The sequence below is a fragment of the Buteo buteo genome, chromosome 12 (assembly GCF_964188355.1).
Source record: "Buteo buteo chromosome 12, bButBut1.hap1.1, whole genome shotgun sequence".
NCBI lineage: Eukaryota > Metazoa > Chordata > Aves > Accipitriformes > Accipitridae > Buteo > Buteo buteo.
The window spans coordinates 35159520-35183809 of record NC_134182.1 but is presented as its reverse complement, the minus strand read 5'-3'; the positions used below and the strand labels follow the sequence as shown (position 1 = coordinate 35183809).

General features: G+C 38.4%; 1 protein-coding gene across 4 annotated transcripts; it reads right to left on the bottom strand.

Annotated features, from left to right (window-relative positions):
* Positions 1–314: 314 nt before the first annotated feature.
* Positions 315–24209, bottom strand: ARV1 (ARV1 fatty acid homeostasis modulator). 4 transcript variants are annotated; one of them, XM_075043318.1, is made up of 7 exons: positions 24061–24209; positions 14370–14489; positions 12509–12662; positions 11038–11262; positions 9339–10552; positions 9167–9239; positions 315–3393 (listed from the first exon to the last, which is right to left on the bottom strand). In XM_075043318.1, exons 1-5 carry the CDS (start codon positions 24157–24159, stop codon positions 10446–10448), a joined length of 705 nt encoding a protein of 234 aa, XP_074899419.1. In that variant the 5' UTR covers positions 24160–24209; the 3' UTR covers positions 315–3393; positions 9167–9239; positions 9339–10445. The 4 variants fall into 4 exon arrangements, with proteins under 4 accessions (XP_074899419.1, XP_074899417.1, XP_074899418.1 ...); XM_075043316.1 differs by having other exon boundaries at positions 315–2467; positions 3426–10552; XM_075043317.1 differs by having other exon boundaries at positions 9167–10552.
* Between the last annotated feature and the right edge of the window lie 81 nt (positions 24210–24290).

The window sequence follows — 24290 nt, the reverse complement described above, 5'->3', positions numbered from 1 at the left end:
CTGGGTATATGCTACTTGTCATGTATTTTTAATGTTACAGTCATTTGTTGCAGGTACACAGTTTTGCTTAACTGGAAAGAACACTTTTTTTGTTGTTGTTTGCCTTGCTGCCTAGCTAAAGCCATTCATCTTGCTTGAGGAATTAGGTTGCTCTGAGGGCAAGGGGAACTAATTCCCCCACTCTGTCGCTCAGCTGACCACTGCGGAGGAATGTGAAATGGGAGGATTAATCGGGTACATGCCAAAGGGAACCCTATCAACAGGTCTTTTCTTCTCCAACATGCAGTTTTGTGTCCTTCAGCCACTTCGAAAGAATTTACTCCTGTTTTTATGATATCTGCCTGTAGAGGATACATTACCACAGCAGTTTGAGCTTCGTATTCCTTTTCATATGCTACATGCATTTTCTCAGAAAACAACTCCTCAGAAGTACATTTTTCCATCCATTGTTATCTTTGCTTTATTTGAAGCTCCTAAATTTAACTCTAGACAATGCTGCATGACCCAAGGAAATAGCTTGTTTGTTTTCTTAGCAAACTACTTAAAAGCTCTGTTGTATTTGCAGAGTCATCTTATATTGATTTTAACATTTTCTGGCAGTTTCAAAGCTCCTAAACTACATGCTAAAGCTTCCTAACTGGCTGTTCTATGATCCTGGCAACTCCAACTCCACAGCTAGCTTTGCGAATGTCCAGGGTCTGCTGCGAGGACTAGCTTCTGCCCCGGCTCAAAGAACCTGGGGGAACTGTGCGGACACGGGGACAAACTCTCCTGAGCTGAGGTTGTCTGAGGAAGAGCAGCGGAGGCCCCACAGAACCCAGATGTGCTCCAGGACAGATGTGATGGATTAAACCTTAGGTGAGGCTCGATGTGGGCTGGACTGGTGCCTGCAGCTTGCGCGGCAATTATGCCTTGTAAGGAAGCAGTAGGATTCGGAGGGAGTTCTTATTCCAGATGACCAGCAGTGAGTTTGGCCATTTGTTTTTAAATGACAGAGGAACTTTGGAGGGGATGAATATTCACTACAGAAGTCTGTTTGCCTTGCTTTTTTGGCTCCCTTTCAGACTTTCTGTTCAGGAAAAGTCATTAGATGAATGTGGAAACAACCAGCCCTGAGTAATGAACCCCACATCTGATTTCAGAGGAATGTGCTTTTTAGCAGTAGAATTTACATTTTTCAGATAAGGTTGGTATGCAATTTAAAGAGACAAACCCATTTGCTATTGAAATACTCATGCTTGTGACTATTCCAACTCTGCACTGAACTTTTGCCATGGGTTTTAAATGCATTCATTCTAAGACATTATTAAGATAATGTCTTCAAGAGAATGTAATCTTTGAGAATTCCTCAATTTCAAATGAGAGGAGAAATCCCATGCAAATCGTGGATTATTAGAATTTAAAAAAAATGTGACTGAACCAGGCTGTTTAGAATTGTTAGTGCATAGAGGGTTGAAACCTGTGTCAAACCACTGCCTTAAATTCATGTTAGCAGAAGTAGTCCAATCCTTCCTGTAGTGCTATTCTCTTTCAGAAATCACAAGCATTTCTTCCACGGGTCAGAAACGTCCCTGTGATTATCTGGCCAGATGCACGAGTAAGAGTTTGAGAGCTCATTTTGGCTCAGGATACCAGGCACTGTCACAAACAATAAAGCTGCCTGTCTGAGCCCTACCAGCTCTTGCTTAAACCCTTCTGACTGGTCAAACAGCAGAACCTTTTAAATCACTTACAAAAAGGCAACATCATAAGGTCATTACTTCAGTTATAAAAGCACCTGGATGATAGGGACAGTACATTTAGTTATTTTTCCTCCCAACTCAACCCTTTACAATGTCTTCAGTTTAACTGAATCTGGAATTTAACAAAAACCTGTAGCACTAATTATTTGTATTGAAAGCTGTCACAGCCTACAATTTTGTTAGGGTTGCTTAAGATATTGGAAAGTTCAAGCAGGGCATGCAGAGGTGAATTAACAAGGAGCGATGCAAAGTTTTGAACAGGTAAAGTACAAGCTTGAACAGGACCACATTTCTAACTTTTTCCATTACTACTAAGTAACATCATAGGCAGTTCCTATCATGGAATAAAATTATTTTTTATATGCTACATTACACAAAAGGTAAACTACTGAAATATTAAAATAGTTGTTTGGTATAAGGATGAACATTTTATCAGAATCAGCTGAAAGAAAAATAATACATCAAATCAGAGTGAGAATTAATTTCTCATAGCACTAGAATATCAAAGTCCTGTTACCGTTTTGTTTTTATCCTGTATGAACACAGCATGTCTATATTCTCTCTAAGAGTCTCAATATTCCTTTTTCTTCTGTTTACTATTGTACAAATAATAACAATCTTGGCTTGTATCTTTGAATTATCCTTGTTCTTTCTGACTGATACTTAGTCATGTTGCTCACATTGGAGAAGCATTTCCTTAAATACCTTGCATCATAGAATATAACCTGTAGAGAGAAATTGAGTATTTAGCACCTATTCCTATATAACTTATACCTTTCTCTGTGTGCATTTTTAGAAGAGGAAAGACATTTATGAACAAAGGTCTAGTGTATTTTGGGGACTGTCACAGCACAGTCGTTGCGCTTGCATAAAGGATTAAAATTTAATGATGAGAGAGGTAGAAATTTGCGGTGGGGAAGAAGGAATTCTGTTTTATGTATTTATCCTGTCTCATGTCCTTTTCCGTAGGATTTGCTTGAGGTCCGAGTTTTCATATGTAAATAGATTTGTCTTGTCTCCAGTGCTTTATGTGGTTACACAATGGGACTTTTTTCCTCTATGCCACTTATCACTAGCCAGTCATTCAGAAAGTCCTTTCTGTTTCTGTTGCAAATGTAGCACTGTTCTCTGCTTTCAATGTCACTTCTTCTCACAGAGAATAAAAATCTTTTCTATGCTTTCAAATGCAGGTGTGTACGGACAGAATACGTCAATCAGTATTAGAGAAGCCAAGCATATCTCACTATTACTGCAGACATTAATTTGTAAGAGCGTCTGCTTAAAAGTGTGCCGACTATGGAAATTTACACTACAATTTCTTTTGCAAATTAGCAGGGAGTTTGTACAGATGCGTTTATCCTCCAGGAAGAGGGATCTCAATTCACCATGCCTATTCTCCCATTCTCTGAATTAAATGCTTTCACTTGTAGGCAATGATCATATTTTTGTTTCAACTTAACTGTGTGTAACCCTGTGTGTAAGTCCTTACGCGGAGCTTGTAGTAGATCTGAAGAGGTACAGGCTGCCTTATTTATTTATAAGTCTTAAATGCTTTACAGTCTGACAGCAAAAGAATCCGTCTGATGGATTTTCATGTTGCTGGCTTAGCAAGGCTGTTGCAGGGGGTAGCAGGGAATTGGAAGCGTGCAACCTGGAGAATAAAAGTAGAGAACACAAACTTACTAAAAGATCAAGCCACCATCTTCACAACGGGTTCCTCAGATAAAATCTTGTATTTTCACAAAATTGTATTGCTTGAATAAATGGTCACAGTTGAAAAGCAGCTGGGCATCGAACAGCCACTGCAAGCAGTAAGAGCTGACAGGTCTCCTAATTTAGGAAAGGAGGCTTAGCTTTAGTGTCTCAGAGCCTGGATCTCACTCTGCCAGTGAGAACATCTGTCAAGAGTACCCATCCACCCTGAGGGCCGAAGGACCAGATGACTTCTGAGTTCACTTCTAGCCCCATCTGATTCTGTGAAAAAAAAAATAATAAAATTCTTCCCATCAGCAGTGGCAGGGGCAGCTGTCAGCTCAGGCAGGACAAAGAGCTGAGCCCTCGGGAGCAGCTGCTGGGAGTTTAGAGGAGCCAGCACTTTCCCATATAATGCCATGAAATGGCAGATGGCACCTTCCGCCCCACCGTTACAGCGAGGAAGGATCTGCACGTGAGGGGTTCCTCTTCTGCCGTCCTCTAGCAGAAGGTGTTGTAGAGGATTAAAAACACCTTGCTGAACTTTCTGTCAAAGCGCTCCCGCAGCTGAATTAGATTAGCATCACCAGGCTGGCGGTTTTTTTAATGAAAGCAGATGAGTAACAGTGAGGGAAGGGAGACATGATCTGTACATGTTCTGATGCTGTTTTATCAGGTACGTGACTTTTTTTTTTTTGGAAACTGATACAATCTGTCCTGTTGCACAATAGTCAAAACTATTGTGGGGATAAGGTGCCTTTCTCCCAGGTGGCCTTTTCTTTCAGCGCAGGGCCTTTATATGGTCAGAAGCCACACAATCTCATACATAGATAAGGCACAAAATGCAGGGGCTGTAAGAATAGGACTGACCTTCCCTCTCTCCCCATCTACACACACACACATCATTTAGATAAATTGAACAATTCAATTGAGCAGGAAAGTTTTTAAGGAAAAATCCACTTAAAATGAAAGAAGGATAAAATAAAGTTGGAAAAGACGTGAGTTTTAATACAAACTAAGTCTTGTCATGTGGTTATGTAAAGAAACAAATAGCTACCATTGTGTTCATGGACAGCAAAGTTAATTTGCTTTTCCAAAGGAAAGGTTTTGAATAATCTGTCCACCCTTGCTGAAAAAATTCTTCACTAATCAGCACTGTCTTATTTTCATTTTGCTCTCTCCCAGGATGGAATGAGTAAGAGATGGATTGTGTTTTCCTTGCTGTGCAACCCACTTGCCATTTCCACACTATTAAGTAGGAGAAATGTCCTCACAGGGAAACAGAGATTCCTGTTGTTTAAAAAATTGATAAGCAGTATGCTCAAAGTGATGCATTCACTTTTGCTCCCTGTCCTGCAAAGTTCAAGCCATTTTTTCTGGTGCTGGTATGTGGCACTTTATTATGCAGTGGATGCTCTCGATGGAGAATGTTTTCTTCCTAGTTATTATTGCACTTTTCTTAGCTTTTGATTTCTGGTGATCAAAAGAACGCTGTAGTCCTACTGCGAGAAAGAGATGCTATCTCTGCTGTAGCCAACCCATGATACATCAGTGGCTTTGAAGGTTAGAACCAAAGCTTTATACTGGAAGTGAAGTGAGACCAAAGAAGGGATCAAAGTTTAGGAGTGATGCATGTATGACAGCATCGGATGGGTTACAACATGTGTGGCAGGGAATCACTATAAAGGTAACATCCACAGACGCTTACAGAGTGAATTAGCAGTTCTGAGAAGAGAGTGCAAGGTGAGTAGAAGCACTTCCGTGTTGTTGAGACTTTGTTTTCTTGTTTAAATTTGTGCAGTGTTAGTGGATTCATTTACTGAAAAGATATCAATGGTTTGTAATGTTTTTTAAAAAACCAATTTTTATGCAAGACTTTTTACCTCAAAGCCTCAAACTGTCAAATAAGATACCTTAATTTTCCTTTCAGATAGCTGAAAGTAAGATCAGTTAATATGTGCCAACTCCCTCCCCTCCAAGTTTTTTAACTAATTTCAGATTTATTCTGGTACACAGCAACTGGAGTAACTTAAAATTCACAATAAGGGATTCACAATTTGCTGTATATACTCCTAAAAGTCTTCAGATATGTTTGTTATAGAACTGTATGCCAGCAAGGGCCAGAATTAAAGCTTCCCATAACATAATGAAGACTTTAAACGTGTCACCTTCTATATTCACACTCTCTGGGTCCTGGCATGTGTTTCAACATCTGACATTCATGGTGTTGACCAACTCCCAACAACCTGCAGCTGAGAGGACTTAATACTTTTCAACTTTTTAAGCAGACATGAACAAATTAATCCTCCCCCAAATCCTGTAATGGTGGAGGTACAACCATTTTCTAGAGCCACATATATGACTTGCTCAAGGTCACAGCACTAGTCAGCCTTACAGCCAGGATTAGGATTCAGGTCTTAATTCAGGTCCCCACTCCTCTGCTCAAGTAGCTATGGCAGGCAGTTCTGTGCAGCTTATGGACAACAGTTCTTTTGCCTAAAAATGTACTCAGAATTATGGTTAGAGAGTATAAGAAATTATGGGGGTCATCTGGATTTATTTCTGCGGCAGCCAGCACATGTACAAACTGTATGAGTTCACACTCTTATGCTACTATGTAAAAGAATTTAAACCACATTTTTACCCAGGAAAAAAACCCCACAGTATCTATTATCCTAACGAACAGCAATTAAAACATCATTGCCAGTATTTTCTAAATGCTTTGCAGACCTGCCGTTTATCTAGACAAGGCTCAAAAGAGCTTTATAAATTCAGGGAAAAGATTTTACAAAGCTCCTCAGTTCAGATCTTCTTTCTAGCCACCTCAGTAATATAGTAAGCATTATTGGAAAGACTAAGAAGGTCAGAACAGCATTATAAGAGGCAGGAGAGAAAACAGGGAGTCCTGTTATGTGCAGCTTCCTGCAAATTCTAACTGCAGTAAACTGGGTTTCAAATCAATTCAGCAACAAAATTCCTATTGAATTTTAGCAGTGGAGGAATGCATTCACTATGTCTTTTGCCACAAGAATTTTCTCTGATCTCAGCGAGGCTACTCAGAATAATCCGTTTGCAGGACTGTTTACATCTTGAAGAGATGCCATGCTAAAATAATTTGCATTTTATAGCTTTCATGGTGCATATATTGATGAATTGGCCTTGATATCAAGTCACCAAAACAAGTATTTTGTGACCTGTTTTTCACTAACTTCATGCTAACATTTCTCCAAACTGAAAATGAATGTTAATTTTCAAAGCTTGAATTTGTGACTTTACAAAACAAAAATTAATCAAAGAATATGTCTTTCTAGTGCTTTTAGATCCTTCCAGTTTTGGAAACAATAGTGCTTTGCTTTTCAACTCCAGATGGCACTGTGGTGCTTAACACGACCCAGCTGGGGGAGAGCTGATGGATTGCAAAAGCATGCAAGCTCCTGAAAAACAATGGCTTTCTTGTTTTATGAGAAATCAGCTGCTAATAGTTTTCCAGTGCAGATGTCCTATTTTACTTTCAGTTCGGTGAAGACTGGGCTAACAAATGGCAGTTTATATGCCTGAGATATGACTTGTCGTGGAAGAAAGGACTCGCTTGTCTGTACTTGCACGAGGTCACAAGGGTAGTAGCCCTTGCCTCCACCAGCAAAACCTAATGCAACACACACTATTGCAGAATGAAGGGAGAAGCTCTGCTGTTGCACAGCTCTTCCTATGCACAGTGACTAATTCTATCTCTGTACAACTGGTAATTCTGCTTATAAAAGTGTATTTTCAAGGATGAAGTGCAAACCACTTAAGTAATGAGGTTATCAGTAACTTTTCCAGGGAAACCCACAGACTTTACTGTTCGGAAGACATCCTTTGCCATTTCATGTTATCACTTAGACTATTAGAAAAATGTCTACAATAAATAATATTCTTCATATTCATCCTTTGAAAACCTAGGAGTAGGACGTTCATATATTTGCTTAATCATACACTCATACTCATCTATACTGCATCTTTTCTTACATACTAATTTTTTTTGAGATTTTACCCCTAGTTTTTATAGTCTTCTCAACTCTTATTTTTGTAGAAGTCTGCCTGACACCTACATTCTCTTTTAACCCTTCCTAGCTTATACTCTAATTCTCCAATTTTGTACAGAATAATTTCTAAATACTTGTTACCTGACCTATGGACCCAGTTAAAGTTCCCAGCTCCCACTAGGCAATCACTAAACCATTGCTCAACCCAAGTCTGAATAACATCAGTGGTTCTTCTGTGCATTTCATCTGACAGAATTCTGGAATTTGCTCCATATGCCATGATATCTCTTTTGATTCCAAGCAAAACTCGAAGAGTTTACGTGACTTCATTTGCAGGCTGTTATATTTTTAACCTAAGTAAATCCTTTCCCATAAGTTAATGAAGGAACTGAAGATATACAGAAAGGGCAGGCTATTTGTCATACATCTTCCAGCACAGATGACTATTTCATTACAAATAGTTTATGAAGGAAGAGTTGCTCAAAAGACAAAAAGGAATATAAGTGAGAGAGAGACGACTGTTTTAAACAGTCAGGACCTTAAAATAGTCTCAGTTCTCTCTGAAGCACCATAGGGAACCCTTTTCCAAAGGCATAAAAAATGCACATACACCTGCCCCGGCCCCCGGCCCTGGGCATCCTTAAGCTCCCCCTACATTACAAAATATTGGTGTATTTGTCATGTTAGTTCTGGTAAATGAATAGCCATAAAACCACACAAGGCAGAATGTCCTACACTACTAGACAATAACAATGCTTCTGAAGACTGAAAACCTGTACAACACCTGTTTTCATTCCACAGCTCTGTAGCTCTTGATTTTCTCCTCCATCCTCAAAGTTGCATAAGGACAGTGGTGGCTCCTTGTAGCATTACAGAGTGCATAACTGATATGTTATTGGCATATATGACACAATAGATAAACATTTCTTCTTTTAGAATGTGTTCATGTCCGTTCTAGATCTTCTGAATAAAACTCACACAATGTCCTGAGATCAATTATTTTAAATTCAAATTAAACTTTAAGAAAACTGTCCCAAAGCAAAATTTATATACATTATATTCATGGTTTTCCTGCTGACTAGGTAATATTTACATTACATGTAATGCAAAATCTTCCCCTTGCGATAGTCACATTTAAATGTACTCCACTCAGCCTTTAGACTGAAATCAGTGACAGTGGTGACAGGAAGAAAATAAAAGCAGGCCAGACCAGCTTCCCTGAAGCTTTTCTAAAAGATCTACTGCTCTTTCCCTTTGCACCTTCTCAACCTGCAGTCTCTGTTGCAACGCTGTGTGCTGGTCTTGTAGGAGGAAGATGAGCACTACTCAAAGCACCTTTGGCAACATACTGTTTTTAAAAAAGCTTTTGGGGGCGGAGTATCTCCCCAAATCTAATTATGTAAAGCAAAGCATGTTCTAGGTACTGTGTTGCCAAGGCTGCTGCTCAGCCCGTGAGCAACTACACACCTACACTCAATTGTCTGGTCACTGATTCACACCAGTAGCAAGGTGGATCCCTCATATACCTTCACAACTATGTGCTTGCTGGAGCAGTTGCAGTGTTAAACTGTCTCATGTACTTAAAGAGGTTGCAATTTGGTTTTTTTCGCCTTTGCTACATGCTCGTGTAAAGTGTAACACAAATGGCACATGAGTGGTGTCAGCCAGAATCAGCAACCATTTGCTTTTCTGACCCAAGTAACTTACCGTGGCATGGGCAGTTGCATCAGACAAACATGTCTGATGTCTTCTGTGGTCATAAGCTAGACTTACTCTAAGCCTGTTTGGAATTGAAGATGTTACAAAATGTTATTTGATGCATTTTGCAAAACATGGATAGGAGATGGCATCTGAGGAAAATGAAGAATGGCAGTAGTACCTATAGATAGTAGAGCCTTCCAGAACTGAAGCAGGAGAATTAAACGTTGGATGGAACGTAAAGGAAACTGGTCTGCACAAAAGAAGTAGGTTCGTGTCCCAATTACTGTCTGCAGAAACCAATTCTGCAAGTTTCTTTGTGGCCCATCTAGCCCTCTCTTTGCCTGCTGGGGAAAAAGGTACAGAACTTCTATAAATGTTCCATCACTAATTTAGGCCTAAACATGTGGTTGTGGGTTGTTTGGTTTTGTTTTTTTTTTTTTAACAAGTACTACTGTATTGCTGAGCAGCCTCATACTTCACTTTTTGCTTCCACTAAACCTGCTGCCAGATGAGGGCTGGGTGTGGGGGATGTGGCTTAACATTAAATGCAGAAGAAGCGGTATCCCAAACAACTGTGTATGCTGGGGATCAGAGTCCTCCCACTCTCTTTTCAGCTTTCAGAATAAAGCAGTAGGATTTATGAGATCACATAAAATTTCAAGCTAGTTAAAACTATAGTTCCTAGAGATTACTCTAGAACTAGATATTTTATTGTTTTGGATTGTTACATAAACATTCCAGAGCATGCAACTTAGTTTTCCCATTGTAGTTTTACTCTGCAATACTTATCTTTTCTCTAATAAACTGTTTGCACATGTTCACTTCTCTCTTTGAAAATCTGTTTTTGCAGAAATATCAATTTTGGCTTTTACATTTTTTTTTTATATCTTCCTCTTAAGGGAACAATTCATCCTCCTCTTCCTGCCAAAATGCAGTGATTGGTAGCACTGCTGAATTTTTTTAGTGTACCTTTTTTGTTACAGCCATAGCTATGCAGCCAGATTTATAAAGCTTATTAGGATAGTGACACATTCATATTTTTAATGGGAAAATAAACAAGCTAAGGCTGAAGTTTTATGGCTCACCACATTAAATAGCCAAATTTCTGAAGTTTCTCATTTTAACTCTTCCTAGAGCTGTCTACGCTCACCACTAATGCAAGTTTTTGTTAGCTATCACCTTCTTTATCACTATGAAAATAGTGTCTTTGGAGCCTGCTGGCAGAGATCATTCTCAGAAAATGATCGTCATGTTGTTGGTATTTCTTCAGATCTGGGCTGACGTTTCAAATATCCCATCCCATTTTCTGGAACGAGCACACCACACCATTTTCCAAAATTAATCCAAAGAAGATGGCCAACCAAGGGAGCAGTCGGTTCAAGTTCAATGTAACTGCACAAGAAAACAGAACAAAATTATCACTTACCATTTAAGAAGATCATAGAAACCATGTGAGAATTCATATTAGTTTGTATGTATAAGAAATCACACAAATCTGTTAAAAGTCTGCATTCCAAAGCCATGCATAAAATTACCATGAAATTTTCATTTTCCAGAGACACAAAGAATTCTATTTTATGTTTCAATGACCCATGATGAGTTGTCTAAAATTCTAACTGATGGATCTGATGGATATAATACAGCATATACAGAGATGATGGTGAGATAAGAGGTGCTGCTTCTTTTTTTAATGAAGTGTTTTGTTTCATTCACTTTCTATTAAAGTCTAAATAACACAGTTTCAAGCTAGAGCTATTTCATATCTGATACCGATTAAAAAATGTAACAACAACAATAATAATAACTTCTGTAACAGCTGCATTCTCTCACACACACTCTGTACAAATAAAGTAGTAATAAAAAAAGCAAAAACATACCTCTAATTGCCTGAGAGTTTGATATCAAGACAAACACTTTTATAAATGCAAGGCACACAGGTGTGTAGTCATGTTCCCAAATAACAGCTGGAATTAGCAAAAGCTTTCCATAGCTGGACAACAGCAGTGCTTTGAGAAGTAAAATGAAGTCAGACTTTGTTTTCAGCATTTTAGGTCTCATCCACCATAAGGTAATAAAAATGCCAACCAAAAATGAAGTTTGTTCTAAGAGGAAATAAGAGGAGTTGGAAAGAGAGAATGAAGCGCCAAAATCAAGTCCTTTTTTGGATGAATTTCAGTGAAATGACATGTCCCAAATGCAACTGAGTCACTGCTATTTAAAAGACAGACACAAATATGAACATGTCCTCCGTCTCCTGTGTTCATTTTAATAGGCAAATATTACTATTACTTACTTAAACTAATTCAGTATCATGACATTCAGAATAATTCTATCACAGAATTCTATCTGTAGGATTGTCATACTTGTAATTTCTGACACCATACAGCACAGGAAGTTTAGCATAAGAACCTCTTTACCTTTCCTTTTTAACAAAAGGAGAGGTTTTTTCCAGCTGTCTGTTAGCCTGTAAAACAGAATCAATACTTGTCTTCTTTGAAAAGGTCACCAGCAAGGAACCCTTTCCATCCAGCATGAGAAAGAACACTACAGTGAAAATATCATTGAGATATTAGACTTTTTTTGACACCTTATTCCTGGAATTAATGCAGATGTCAAAGCAACTCTCATGACAACTGTAATAGATGAATTACTACTGAAGAATGAGTTCCAATATTTTTGCTGACATGTTATGAAAACCTACTTCGAGCAACATTAGACAACAAATGACTTAAGTTAAACTCAGAATGTCTAAGGGAAATGCTAGTTTTAGTCTGCAGGCTTGATTTAAACACTATCAACAGAAAATGTATGAGAATAAAAGTATTAACCAAAATAAAACAAAAACCCTCCCTTGCCTTCAAATGTATTTACTCGTTACCAGTAATGACACTGCTCTGTATTTTTGTGTATTCATTAAAAAAAATACAAACCAACAGATACAGCTTTTCCCAATTATTGTTTACTTCTGTAAGGATCATCCTTAATGTTGTATCACCTTAATGAATAATAAACCTTGAAATCAACATAAAATATGGAATAAGGCTGAGCTCCACATTGGTCTTCAAACTATGTAAATGGATTCAGACAAAGATTTCTGAATACTGCCACTTTTCAATATTTTGATATCTAATGCTGATCATATTGGTCTGAACTGTAATCAGGATCAAAATATGCATTTGCATTAAATGAAGGCAAATTAGAGAGTATGTGTATAATCGTTTAACCATACTGGGTTGGACATGACATCCATTCTGTATTAATTTTTGGAATATGGGGTTGCTGAAAGACTCATAAAGTTATTCAATGCTTAAAGAGTAGATAGTGACATGAACTAATCATCTATCTTACCTAAAGAAGCTATACCAAACATTCTATAAAAATCCCATTCCTTGGCATATCTGATTAAGTCATCAGGATCTATATTTTGGCTTGAATCCTGTAGTTGCAACCACCTGAGATAAGCTTCACAGAGCAAACAAAATATGCAGAGCTTCCCATGAATCTGGTAAATGAAAGAATAATAAAAGCATTAGTATTAAATCAGCATAAATTAAAGCGTTAGTATGAAATTGGTATTTAAAATACATTTCAACATCTCTACACAAACAAACTCTGTAGGTTTATTATTTTTGTTTAGAAATATAAGAAAATTGCTTCTGTTGAGCCACTAGATTAGCACATCATGCTTTTAACATCAATCAACATGATAGGCAAATTAGAGGGTATAGGAAACTAAACTGCATGAACAGTTCCATACAGAAGAAGGTATATAAATGTGGTTTCTAAAGCCTGCTCTGTACTTTTTTAAAATTGGGAATGCTGTTTCAGTTAGGAATATCAAAACAAAATTGTGCCGTAGCTAGTAGAATTATACTATCAAAAATGTCAGTTTAAGAGCAACTACTCCATTCAATGAACTAGTTTAAATACCCTTGTTTCTCTTTTTCCCTGGGACAATCTCCATTAGAAGAAACTGGTAGTGTAGTTATACCAAAAATAGTTCAGATAAGGGTGAGGCACCAAAAATAAATGGAGCAATACAGCCAAACAAAACTTAAAAATATCCTTTGAAGTGACTGCAAAAATGATGTCGTGAGGGCCCATAGTTAGCATATTTCCACATTAAACAGTCTATAAGCCAGTGTGTATGTGGGGTGAATTCTGATTTTATACAGATTTAAATGAACTAATGCAATTTCTGTGTGTGGATTCTACTTTTGCCATTAGTAACTAGTTATGCCAACTGCACGTACATGCACAGGCTAAGCCAGTTTAAAATTCAACTCAATTTATTTGAATAGATGAAATTTCCACAGATGGAATAGTTCTTCCTGAAGCTTCACGGAAAACATCATTACCAGTCTCCAGAAGCATTGAATTAATTAAAAATCCTTTAGTCAGATTTATGCTTGAAAGATGAGGTGAGTATGTTTACCTACATTGCTTAACACTGGACTGGCCAAGAAGTATCAACATCAACACAGCATATGCTTATGCTTGCCTAGTTTGCTCTAGATTAGCTTCCCTCTCCTGGGAAATCAATTCATAAAGTAAAAAGATGGAATTCTGTCAGAAAAGCTACAACTCTACACTCCAGCCTGGCCAGCACAACTAAATTGACCACGTTACTCTGCATCAACAACGCTTCATGTGAAAGCCATTATCTTTTGCTATAGTTTTGAGGGCATGGTTAATTACTCAGGAAGAAACTCATGAGAAATTAGTACAGTTTTAATTGGCATAGTGTTGTCAATATGGTATGTTATACTACCACAGCTCATTTCAGAAAGAATTGTTTCCAACAGAAACTTAATTTGGAAATTAATTTGAAATTAGATCTTTCTCTTCCAATGTAGTTTAGCACATCTTCCTTTTAACATCAATTAACATGACAGGCAAATTAGAAGGTGTAGAAAACTGCATGAACAGTTCCACACAGTTCCTTCTCTCCTCTTTAACGTGTAAGATGACTGCTGTATTTGCTGATATTGTGGCATCACTACTGTGGAGACAGTAACTTTCTTAGTAACAGCTGTAGTTTGAGATTTCATGTGTTCTGTTCATGATATAACTAGTTCAGCTTGCTGGAACCTGTGGAAGAGCAGGAGAAGAACAGTCTCCAAAATTTTACAACTGTTATAATCAACTTGCCAAATCTAAACATATCTTTAACCAAAAAAAGTCACAGGGTGGAGGCATAGCAACTTACATTTATCTTTGTATTGAAAAGAATGTGCCTGTATGCTTGTGCTTTACATAAAATAGCATTAATCAAGATGATAACAGGATCATACTCAATGTATTTGTCCACAGGTTTCTGGCAGGATTTCTGAAAGTCACAAAATAACAAAAATTAGGGGAAAAAAAAGCAAGAGTTTATGAAAAGTTCCTCTAATCTTAGCACAACTGCATAAATCCAAACCAGCTATTCAATTCTTACTAGTCTTTCCTTAATGTAATCTTCATTTTCAATAGGTTTTCAATCCATCCAGAAAAACTGCTTCCCCTCCCTTGACACTACAGTTGACACACAGACTTCCCTTGTAAAGCATAAAGATACATTATTGATTTTTACAGGCTTCAGATTAACACAGATAATAAACTATGCAAGGATGTAGTTATCATTTTGTGCCCTGCAGATGCAAAAAAGCAAACTACCTTTGCAAGACTCAAGACATGCACCAGTATCTTGTTAAAGGTTAACTGATCATGGCTCATCTACTGGGTATTTTAGGCTTTTTCTGGTATTTTTTGGAAAGAAAATTAATTTGTTCTATCACTTCCTTCTTTTCAGAGATGCTTTATCCTCATATTCTACCTTTTTCTTCCTTTCAAGAAGACAGTAAATATTTTTTGCTCTTGCATTGTTCTTCTGTACTGGTAAACTGTCCGGATGTTTGAACTGATTTTCCATTATTGACCAAACACCAATATATTCAGGATACTGGTAATGTAGTTTTCACACACAGATATAGCCAAAGAGTCAGAATTTACTACTAAACAGTTGTAAGACACTAGACCGTTACTTCTCCAATACATCTACTGGTTCCTGCTGTGCCTACTAGAGAGGTTATTTCTCCCTGACCACTGGGAACTGCGTGTCACCAACCCCCTTCAGATTTATTGACTTACCTGCATGGGTGACCACTCCTTGACTGGAGAAATGAGAAGGGCTAAAAAAAGGCTATTATACTAGCTGTGAACAGGATGGTTAAATAACAGTCTTACAAAAGGCTCACCTAGCAGACCTGAGGGGGAAATAACTTCTAGCAGAGAGCTGAGGAGCAGCAGCAGCAGATGACAGCAACCACTTCAGCTCAAACGAACGCGCTTACAGGAGGGTGCTCGCTTGCAGGTCAGCTTTCTCCTCCTGCCGATCCTCCAGTTCAGCTACTTGTTTCCTCCAACCTGTCCTCAGCTAATCCCGCTCCCCTGGGCCTTCACATGAGCTGCCATGCTCAGAGTAGAACAGTCATAGAAACGATCTCTATTTCCATTTTAATGAGTGCACGGCTGTGCACTGCCAGAAGAGAAGTCTATGCACACAGCTTTCTGAAATGCTGCAACAGTCAAAAATGCAGCATTAGACACCACACACCTACAGACAAACTCCCAAGAAAGAACAAAAATTTTTTTTTCAATTTTATAGGGATTCCTTGTGTCCAAAGTTAAAAGGCCTTGCTATTTACCAGAATTATTATTGGAGAATTTGAGAATGCAAAATTTAACTAGCAAATTGTCTCAAAAGTCCAACATCCATATCAAGAAAAACATCCAAACAAATGCATAAATTGAACAGAGTGTCTATGGACTGTCACTGGCACTAATCAGTGTTTCTTGGTCCAGCTCAAGAAAAAGCCCAACAAACTCATTTGGATTAGAAAAGAAAATACTGTGTATGACAGTACACAAGTTAGAGGTAATGAATGCAAAAATTGACTCAATTAACCAACAGTTTGATAGGTCTAAAATTAAAGTAAGCGAGATGGAAGAAAGGACATAATTAAAAGAAGACCACAGCTACAGGATTTAATAGCGTGAAAAAGAAATTGCAACTATAATTAAAGGCAGTGTCTTGCTTCATTTCTTTCTACAGTGAAATCATGAACAGATATTCTTATAGGTGGTAATTTACAAATGTCAAATCTCTGGGTTGATGTAGCACAGGAAAACTTTTTTTTTTTTTAATAGGCTTATTCACACAAGCACTGGACAAGCACATACAAAAGATTACTCTTGAAAACAATGGGCGTCATAAAGGTTTGATGAAGGATATCCTACATACCCCAGGATTTATTATGCTCTCAAATTTCCCTACAACAGAACATTTTTTGAGCAGGGTCAAAAATCTTTATAAGAAGAGTAAAGAATGATCTTTTCAAGTGGAAGGTCCCAATCAAACACCGATCAAAAAACTTGCAGTTAAGAGGTACTGAAAAATTTTCACTGACAGCTGACATGAATTTTAGACAATTAAAATATATCAGACCAACCCTCCAGGCAAAACCAATGATACAGAAATTCTACTGCAGGAATGTAAGGGGACTGCTACCAATGAATACATATATAGTGGTGTTACCCGTAAGAATGGGTCTTCTGCTCCATAGCTTCTGGCAGCTACAACCAAATCTTCTGCAGATGTTTTTACATACGCACACCCCCACACCCCTGCCTGTCTTCTAGAGCTAGACAAGAGCCCTAATTCTTAATATATTTTATTTCTATTTGAGTCTTAACTGTGTGAAGGAAAAGTCTTCTGTGCTTACCCAGCCAGTGACCTAGCCAGCGTGAGTTAACTCAGTGACTTGTGACACCTGCAAACCACCTAACTGCAAAAGACTTGCATGTGCACTGCCTATACAGACTAACTGGACAAAATGAAGATGACACTTGCTATACCATGAGAACATTACAGAATTAATAGACCCTCTAAGATGAAATTTTCTCCGTATCTGGCTTTTTTGTTATTTTTTCCAGCTGTACTGCTAAAACATCTGACACTAGCCTTAAATGCCTAAGAAGGAAACCTGTGACTAGAGCCTGACTTCAGCAAAATCAATGCAAGCAAGGGTTAATGCAGTTTAATCACACCTAGGGTTAACTTGATGGCTTTATCTAGTTGAAGTGATGTAACTGTACGGACATCAATAATCACTAACACATTCAGAGAAGATCAGTATGAGCAGCTCAGCTATTACAGAGAACTGCTTACACGCTTCCTTTTAAGATTTTAGTCAGGCAGTTTAGAGTGAGCTACAAAACTGGTGCTCAGGTCTCATTCCCAATTGCAGTTCTGCACAGCAGTAGTCAATGGCCTGTTCAGCGTGACTGAAGGCGGCACATCTTTAACAAAACCAAGCTTTTTCAATCTTCTTTGGGCTTTCTTGAAGAAATGCCTCAGTTACCATAACCAGTTCTAAAATGATAGAAAGAAGTAACTGGATTTCTCTCTGTTTTTAACCAGCTTTTAATTTCTTCCTTAAATACGTAATTGACATCAGAAACAGGAAATAACTGGTATCTTTCCATGAAAAAACAGACATTACTTTGATTAAAAGGTACTTTCAGATTATGTTGCAGAAGAGAAAGGTCAAGCTTGACACCATAAATTCTATTTACATATCTTCTTCCAAATTGGTAAATTTAAGGAAAATTATGAATGTTTGATACTGACACACAGAATTCCAATAGATACTGTGCTCCCCTAAAAAAGGGTGTTCAATCTATTTCAATATTCTAATGAATTTAAATGGTGTTAGTTTAGGAATTGTTTGACTAATCAAATATTTAGGAACATTTGACTATGCTTGTCTGTTGTTTCAAAAAAAAAACAAACCCAAAACTTCCACTTTCATAACTTTGAAATTTGCTTAGTTATTTTAAAAAAATATATTTTCAAAAAATGAGCAAAGGCAGCTCTAAGAAAAAAAAGAAATCTTCAAAAGCTACTACAACCATGTTCTTTGTAGTGTAGTGTATCAGATTCTTTCTGATCAAAGCAATCCAAAACAGTTAAGGAAAGTAACATCTGTTTTAACATCTCGGTTGTGTTAAATAAGACAAAAGAAATACTGAAATGTTAATTCAGACTGCATGTTTATCAGCCTTTTATAAACACTACTCAAAAGACATACATCTTCTTTGTTCATGCAGTTCACAAACATATGCCAAATAAAATACAGTGTATAAATATTTGAGGAAATACCTACTGTCACTGAAGGGCAAAGTTCCTAAAGTATATGAACATGACTTTTTTTAGAGTGCTCTCTCCAACATTAAAACATAACTGAATTTTTAAGTAAAAGTATTTTGGGATGTGGGTGGTGGAAGGGGGAAATGTTCTTGAAGAGGAAGCCATAGGACACAGCAGAAAATGAAAATACAAAGTGAATTACCAAGCTTCATCCTGAACTAAAAATACCATGAAAACCACACCAGGAATATGTTTGCAAATCTCTGGTCATTAGAAACACCAGTAAAACAGCCTCATTTTAGTATTCCTTTCCCCAGGGTTTGGAGTTTAGCAAAATTAAGCTACAATCTTTTGCTGGACTACATGTACAGCAAATTTTAACAACATTTACATAGCTTCAACATGCACATAGGTCCACTTACATAGGTTCATAGGGCAAACTAACACAGACCCATCATTTTCTGAGAATGCCCTTAATCCCAGTTGCACCCTTAAGCAATAAAACGTAATTAGCTGTGCTGCTTTCAGGAATGGGTTCTTTATTAGGGATGTGGCTAAGTGTCATAATAAGCTGAAAAACAAAACAGCCCAGTTTCAGATGCATTCCATTTCAGAAAACTGAAATTAAAAATATTGTATAATTTTTCCTGTATGATACATTTTCCAGTAGTGAGTTGGTCTGCAGATTTGAGTTATGTAAATAAGAACAATAACATACTTTGTTTTCCAGGATGATCTTTGTACTCTTGACAGATTCTTTACCTTGCCACATAAATGCTTCGCATTCAAAGCATTTACACTCTCTCTGCCTTGCTGCAATAAAAGAGCTTTTCAATTATTTTTTAATTGCAGAAAAGAGAAATGAAGTGTGCACTGCTCAGGCAATTTGGCTTTCTTATTACAAAACACAAGGGGGATCCTGACTGAGCTCTACATATTGTAATGAATAATTTCTTTCCCTTTGTTAGGGTTTGGAATGATTAACATCTTTAAAACTTTACTTTTAAACACAAAACCATATATGTAATTTAAAACCAAATAAAAAAAAATTACATGTTTTTTCTTCTATTTTTTAATAAGTCAAGTTTGCTAATATCCTTTTATATTCATTGCAGTTTGACTGCAGAATTTATTCCAGGTTAGCCAAATGTGGTTTTTTTCCCCCTATAGCATTAATGCTATAGTGGCAATGCTATCTGAACAGTATTTTTTATTACTGTTGTCAATGGTTGGTTCGTAATATATTCAGTGAAGATTTGCTGTATTATTTACAGATCATTTATGTTTTAAGGATCTCAAAATAATTAACAAAAATCACTATAAAGAACCACCTAGGCTTACTTTCACCATCGCTTCTGGTTCGGAATTGGGAAAACATCAGTATGTTCACAGCATAGGACTAGAACCAGCCCCATGAGTTGCAAAGCGACCACCAGAAGTCACCTTCATTGGAGGCAATCCTAACATGCCTGCACACCCCCACACACCTCCCGCCACCCCCCAGTTATCGTGCTGAAGAAAAAGCACACTGAACAGGTCTCCCTGAGGAGGTGAGTTTCCTCAGAATTTTATTATCCATTTTTAAGTACCTTTAAGTTCTTTTTAAGGAGCAATAGTCCACCTGTCTCTCATAACGGCACTTCCACAGCAGAATATATGCAGGATGAGAAAAAGGTTCATTCACTAAACGCAAATCTCAAGCAAGAAGGAATGCGCAATACCAGAGGTCTGGGCTAGGCTTCTGCTGAAAGTGGCCTTGATTAAACAAAGCAGATGAAAAAAAAGTTACAGAACTTGAAGAATTTGTGGCAGTTAGCCACCTTGCAGAGCTCTTAACAAAAGACATGACCTTTCCATCCTGAGTTTTATGGTACTGTGTGGACTTCTATGTTTGACAGAAGAAGCTATCTTTAGGTTCTGCAGTATCCTTTGCAAATTTATTTCCAGAGTGGATAGTAACGCTTGTGAGGTCTTTAATGCTTGCCCACATTAAAATTACAATATGGAGCTCAAAGACACTTTTAATTATCTTAAGAGCAGTAACAAATGCTGCAGGAACTAAACTGAAGCAGCACCATGAATATTAGGCTGAATTTCCAAAATTGTACTCTAACATTGTGGGCTGGAAACAGATGTTCCCTAATGGAACCTTTTAGTATTTGCCTCTGGAAAAAATCCATTCTTCTCATCAACAGATTAATAAGAGAATACAGACACATGGTATTTTGCTTAGGCATTCAAATTTAAATCTTCAACCTGAAAATCATGCCCAGATCAGGTTAAACACATCCTAAAAATAAATGTACAACTAGACAGACTGTTGGGAGAACTTAGATTCTTCAACCTCAAGATGATGTTCTGAAAGGTGTTGAATGACAGTAAAATCCCAAGAATGGCAAAGACCTTTTAGATGCAGATTTATTAATTTATCAAGGATAAGTTTAAACTAGGATTAGGGCAGGTCTGTAGGTCAGTATAGAACAGTGACGATCTTGGCAATGTTCTGCTTGTTCCTAACTTTCTGGGGCCCTTTATATTACACATCACGTAGAACAAATGTTGGGTTGTTGGTTTTTTTTTCTTAATGTGTCAGTATTTTCATGTACTACTTGAAAATGGGAATGAAACACAATCATCCCAAAGCTTTTTAACAAAAGAATTATCTAGACAATGTCCATTGGCCTCACTTCGAGTATCACTATACAATCTTTCTATGTACTTTTCACTTTTTCTCTCTTAAGCTACAATGGAGTAGCAGTACTCAATGCTCTAATTCCACAAAGATAGATGAAAACTGTTCTCAGGCTGGGTGATCACACTTTCTAATCTTACCTCAGACTTCCAATTTTTCTTAAATAACTTCAGCTTTTCCTAAGTTTTTAGAGGCCTACACTGTTAAGTTTTATAAATACCTGGTATAAATGATGTTTCACACTGGTAAGTGGGACCTTTGTATTTTCTGAAGTGGAGAAGACTTTTAAGCTATCATTATTTTCAGGTCAAGATGATTCATAACACTGACAAACTCATTGTAACACTGCTCGTGAGAGTTTGTGAAGGGTAGCAAATGACATTCTGTACTTAACTGTTTTTTGTTGCCAGTAGCATGATGCTGACCAACTTTTCAGGTCTCTGGCAGGAACACAGCATTGCCTGCATGGAGTAGAATGCCTGCACAGGTTTAGTGCAGTCACAAAACTATCCTTGCAAATGAAAAGGAAAAAGTAAAACAAGAATTGCCCTATTAGAAACCATGAGGTCTTGGTAGCTGGAGACAACATCAGTGCTTTCCTGCATATGCACATAAAGCTGAATTCAGATCAGTTCAATTGAAGGAATCTTTTGATTTGGCAATCTTCTAACATTCTCATCTCCACTTTATAAACCATTAGCTAACATGTTTTTTACGGATGTGCTTCGTATTGCCTGTTCCTCCTGTGGACCGCTCCTACTCTCAGAACTTCCTGGGTGGCCAGAAATGGAGAGAAAGGCTTAGAGATGATATGACATGCACCACATAAGAGCAACTAGGACTAAGACTGAAACTGAACCCTGGTAACCCACAACACAGACAGAGGAAACAGCCTGGTAGGAGTAAGTGCAAAATGGTACCGATCTGGACCTGCATGAAGAAAGGTGGACAGAATTCCAATTTGCTAGGAACATGTGATTCTTCGCTCTTTCTTTTACTCTGTTCTTTATTGTTTTGGTAAGAGTTTGGCGTTTGTGATGAACACAGCAACTGGGACTTAAGTCTTTGATTCTATGTGGGATGGCACAGCTCTGGAAGACCAGGATCTTCGGTCCTCAAATGGTTAAATGCTAAGAGGCCTTAATGCCATCTACTGGCTCCCAGTTTGCCTTAGAGATTATCATAGCCAAATTAGTAACCATAATTGATGACCTGGGTTTACAACATGTGCTAAATCTTATGTGATATGGCTGCAGGCATAAGCTTTATACTTGTCCTTTTGTATCCAACTTGTCCTTGACTTCAAAGACGAGTTCGAAGCTCCACGTGAAAGAGCTCCAGAGAAAACCATTTACATTTTTATGATGTACCAATGATGAATTTTGACTACACTATTTGACTACCAATGATTTGATGTAGTCCATAACCACTACTAAACATGACACATTATACTAACACAATACGCAACTAAAAATCAATTTCTCCTTGCAGTGTGCATGTCTAAAGCCAGCAGAAATCAATCTCTATTACTTTGTCTTTTACCTAAGAAAACTGCTGATCTCTCCAGTTTTCGGAATGTCTGCAGAGATGTTTGTGTACATTTTCAGCTGGTTTATGCTCTACAGCAACAAGCCATTTTAACTGACTGCTGGGCTGGGAAAAGAGAAAGATGTGAATCAGCTTTTTCTACTATGATCAGTAATTTGTACATATCTTGTTTTCACAGCCTGTTGTTGATAACAGAAGCTGAGATCTAACACATACATCTTTCAGCCTGAGCTAACTGCTGTTTCCCCAGATATAAACCAGCCACAGACCACTACGATCTGGTTGCCTATGATCTCTATTTTTGATCTAAGGAATGCTTGAATGACTCAAAATTATAAACCCATAAAGGAATTCATCACAGGTTTCATCCAAAGCTTTCTGGTCACCTGTTATGTTTATAGCTTCCTGGTTAGTAAATCAACCCACCTTCTATCAGCATTCTCAAAATGCTAAGGGCTACAAAACTAGGGGAAACAACCACAGAGGAAGTTTGAATGATACACAACTAATTCCTTACAAAATATTCAACAATTGCTTCAAGCACAAGGTTTCCCAAATTTATAAGGAGCAGACAGGATGTTGTGAAACAATCATGTATAAAATCAAAGGCTTAGTCAAGATGTATTTGCAGATCCCTCCATTCCAAAGGTTTTTTTTTCCCCACCCTGAAATACAGGGTGCCAAGTGATCCATTTTTTGACACGCTACAAAAAAAAAAAAAAGTCAAAACTAACCACTGGTGACAAGGCTACATAAACTGTATCAAAACCTGAAAACAGTGATTTAGAAATAGTTGAAAACAGTGCTTTAAAAGATAAATGTTTTTTTGCTGCAGCTGCAAAATCTCCAAGAAAACGCAGGAGACACTAATAAAGTTATTTTAACATTATGAAAACACCATGGAAAAAGAATGAACTCTGTGAGAGGCAGAGTGGGAGGGGAGAGCAGTAAACAGCATAGAACATGCTGGTACCATTTTGGAAAGTACAACCACTGCAGCTGGGTAAGTAATACAGCAGTCCTCGCACGTACATTGAATAATCATCAATCAAAACCTGACATTTAGATCCAGCACTTTCCCAGCCGTGCTGAAGTTGTCTACCCACGCAGCCGCCCTTGGATCTGCCTTTCAGGGAGTAAAAGCCAGGGAGCACAGCGACAGGCCCGCCACAGGCCCACCGGGACAGCGCTACCACACAGGTACCCTCAAAGAACCGGAGGAAATGGCGGCCGGAAGTGCGGCGAAGGCAACACCCAGGGCCACGCGCGCCGCGGGCCAAGGCGCGAGGCCGGCAGCGGGCGGAGCTTCCGCCGCGCGGGGCGTGCCGAGGGGGCGGGGCCAGGCGGGACGCCACCACGTTGCCGCCGCCTGCTGACGTCGCAACCTCTCATTTACACCCCTTCCCTCCCTTCCGGCCTCCCTCGCCCACCGCCTGGCTTTTCCCCGTTCCCGCCGCCCCGACTCACGCAGATGGAGATGCGGAGCACGCCGCGCTGGTAGTCCCTGTACAGCTCGGCCGCCTCTCTGTTGCATTCGATGCAGCGGTAGGCGCCAAGGGCCGCCATGGCACGCCGGAGCACGCCCCAGCCTGTCAGCGCTTCAAACCGCCTCGCTTCCGCGTTCGGGAGGGGGCGGAGCCGCGTCGCGATGCATTCCGGGAGTTGTAGTTTTCTGCCGCCAGCGCCGCAGGCCAGGG

Bases quoted from the DNA above. Each gene is read 5' to 3' on its own strand.
- ARV1 (XM_075043316.1), bottom strand. From the start codon at position 24,159: ATGGCGGCCCTTGGCGCCTACCGCTGCATCGAATGCAACAGAGAGGCG. The intron at 12,663-14,369 runs GTAAGTTGCTAT...TTCATTTACCAG, and splicing joins TTTTCAATACAAAGATAAAT to ATTCATGGGAAGCTCTGCAT. The intron at 10,553-11,037 runs GTATGTTTTTGC...TTTCTTGTGCAG, and splicing joins AAACTCTCAGGCAATTAGAG to TTACATTGAACTTGAACCGA.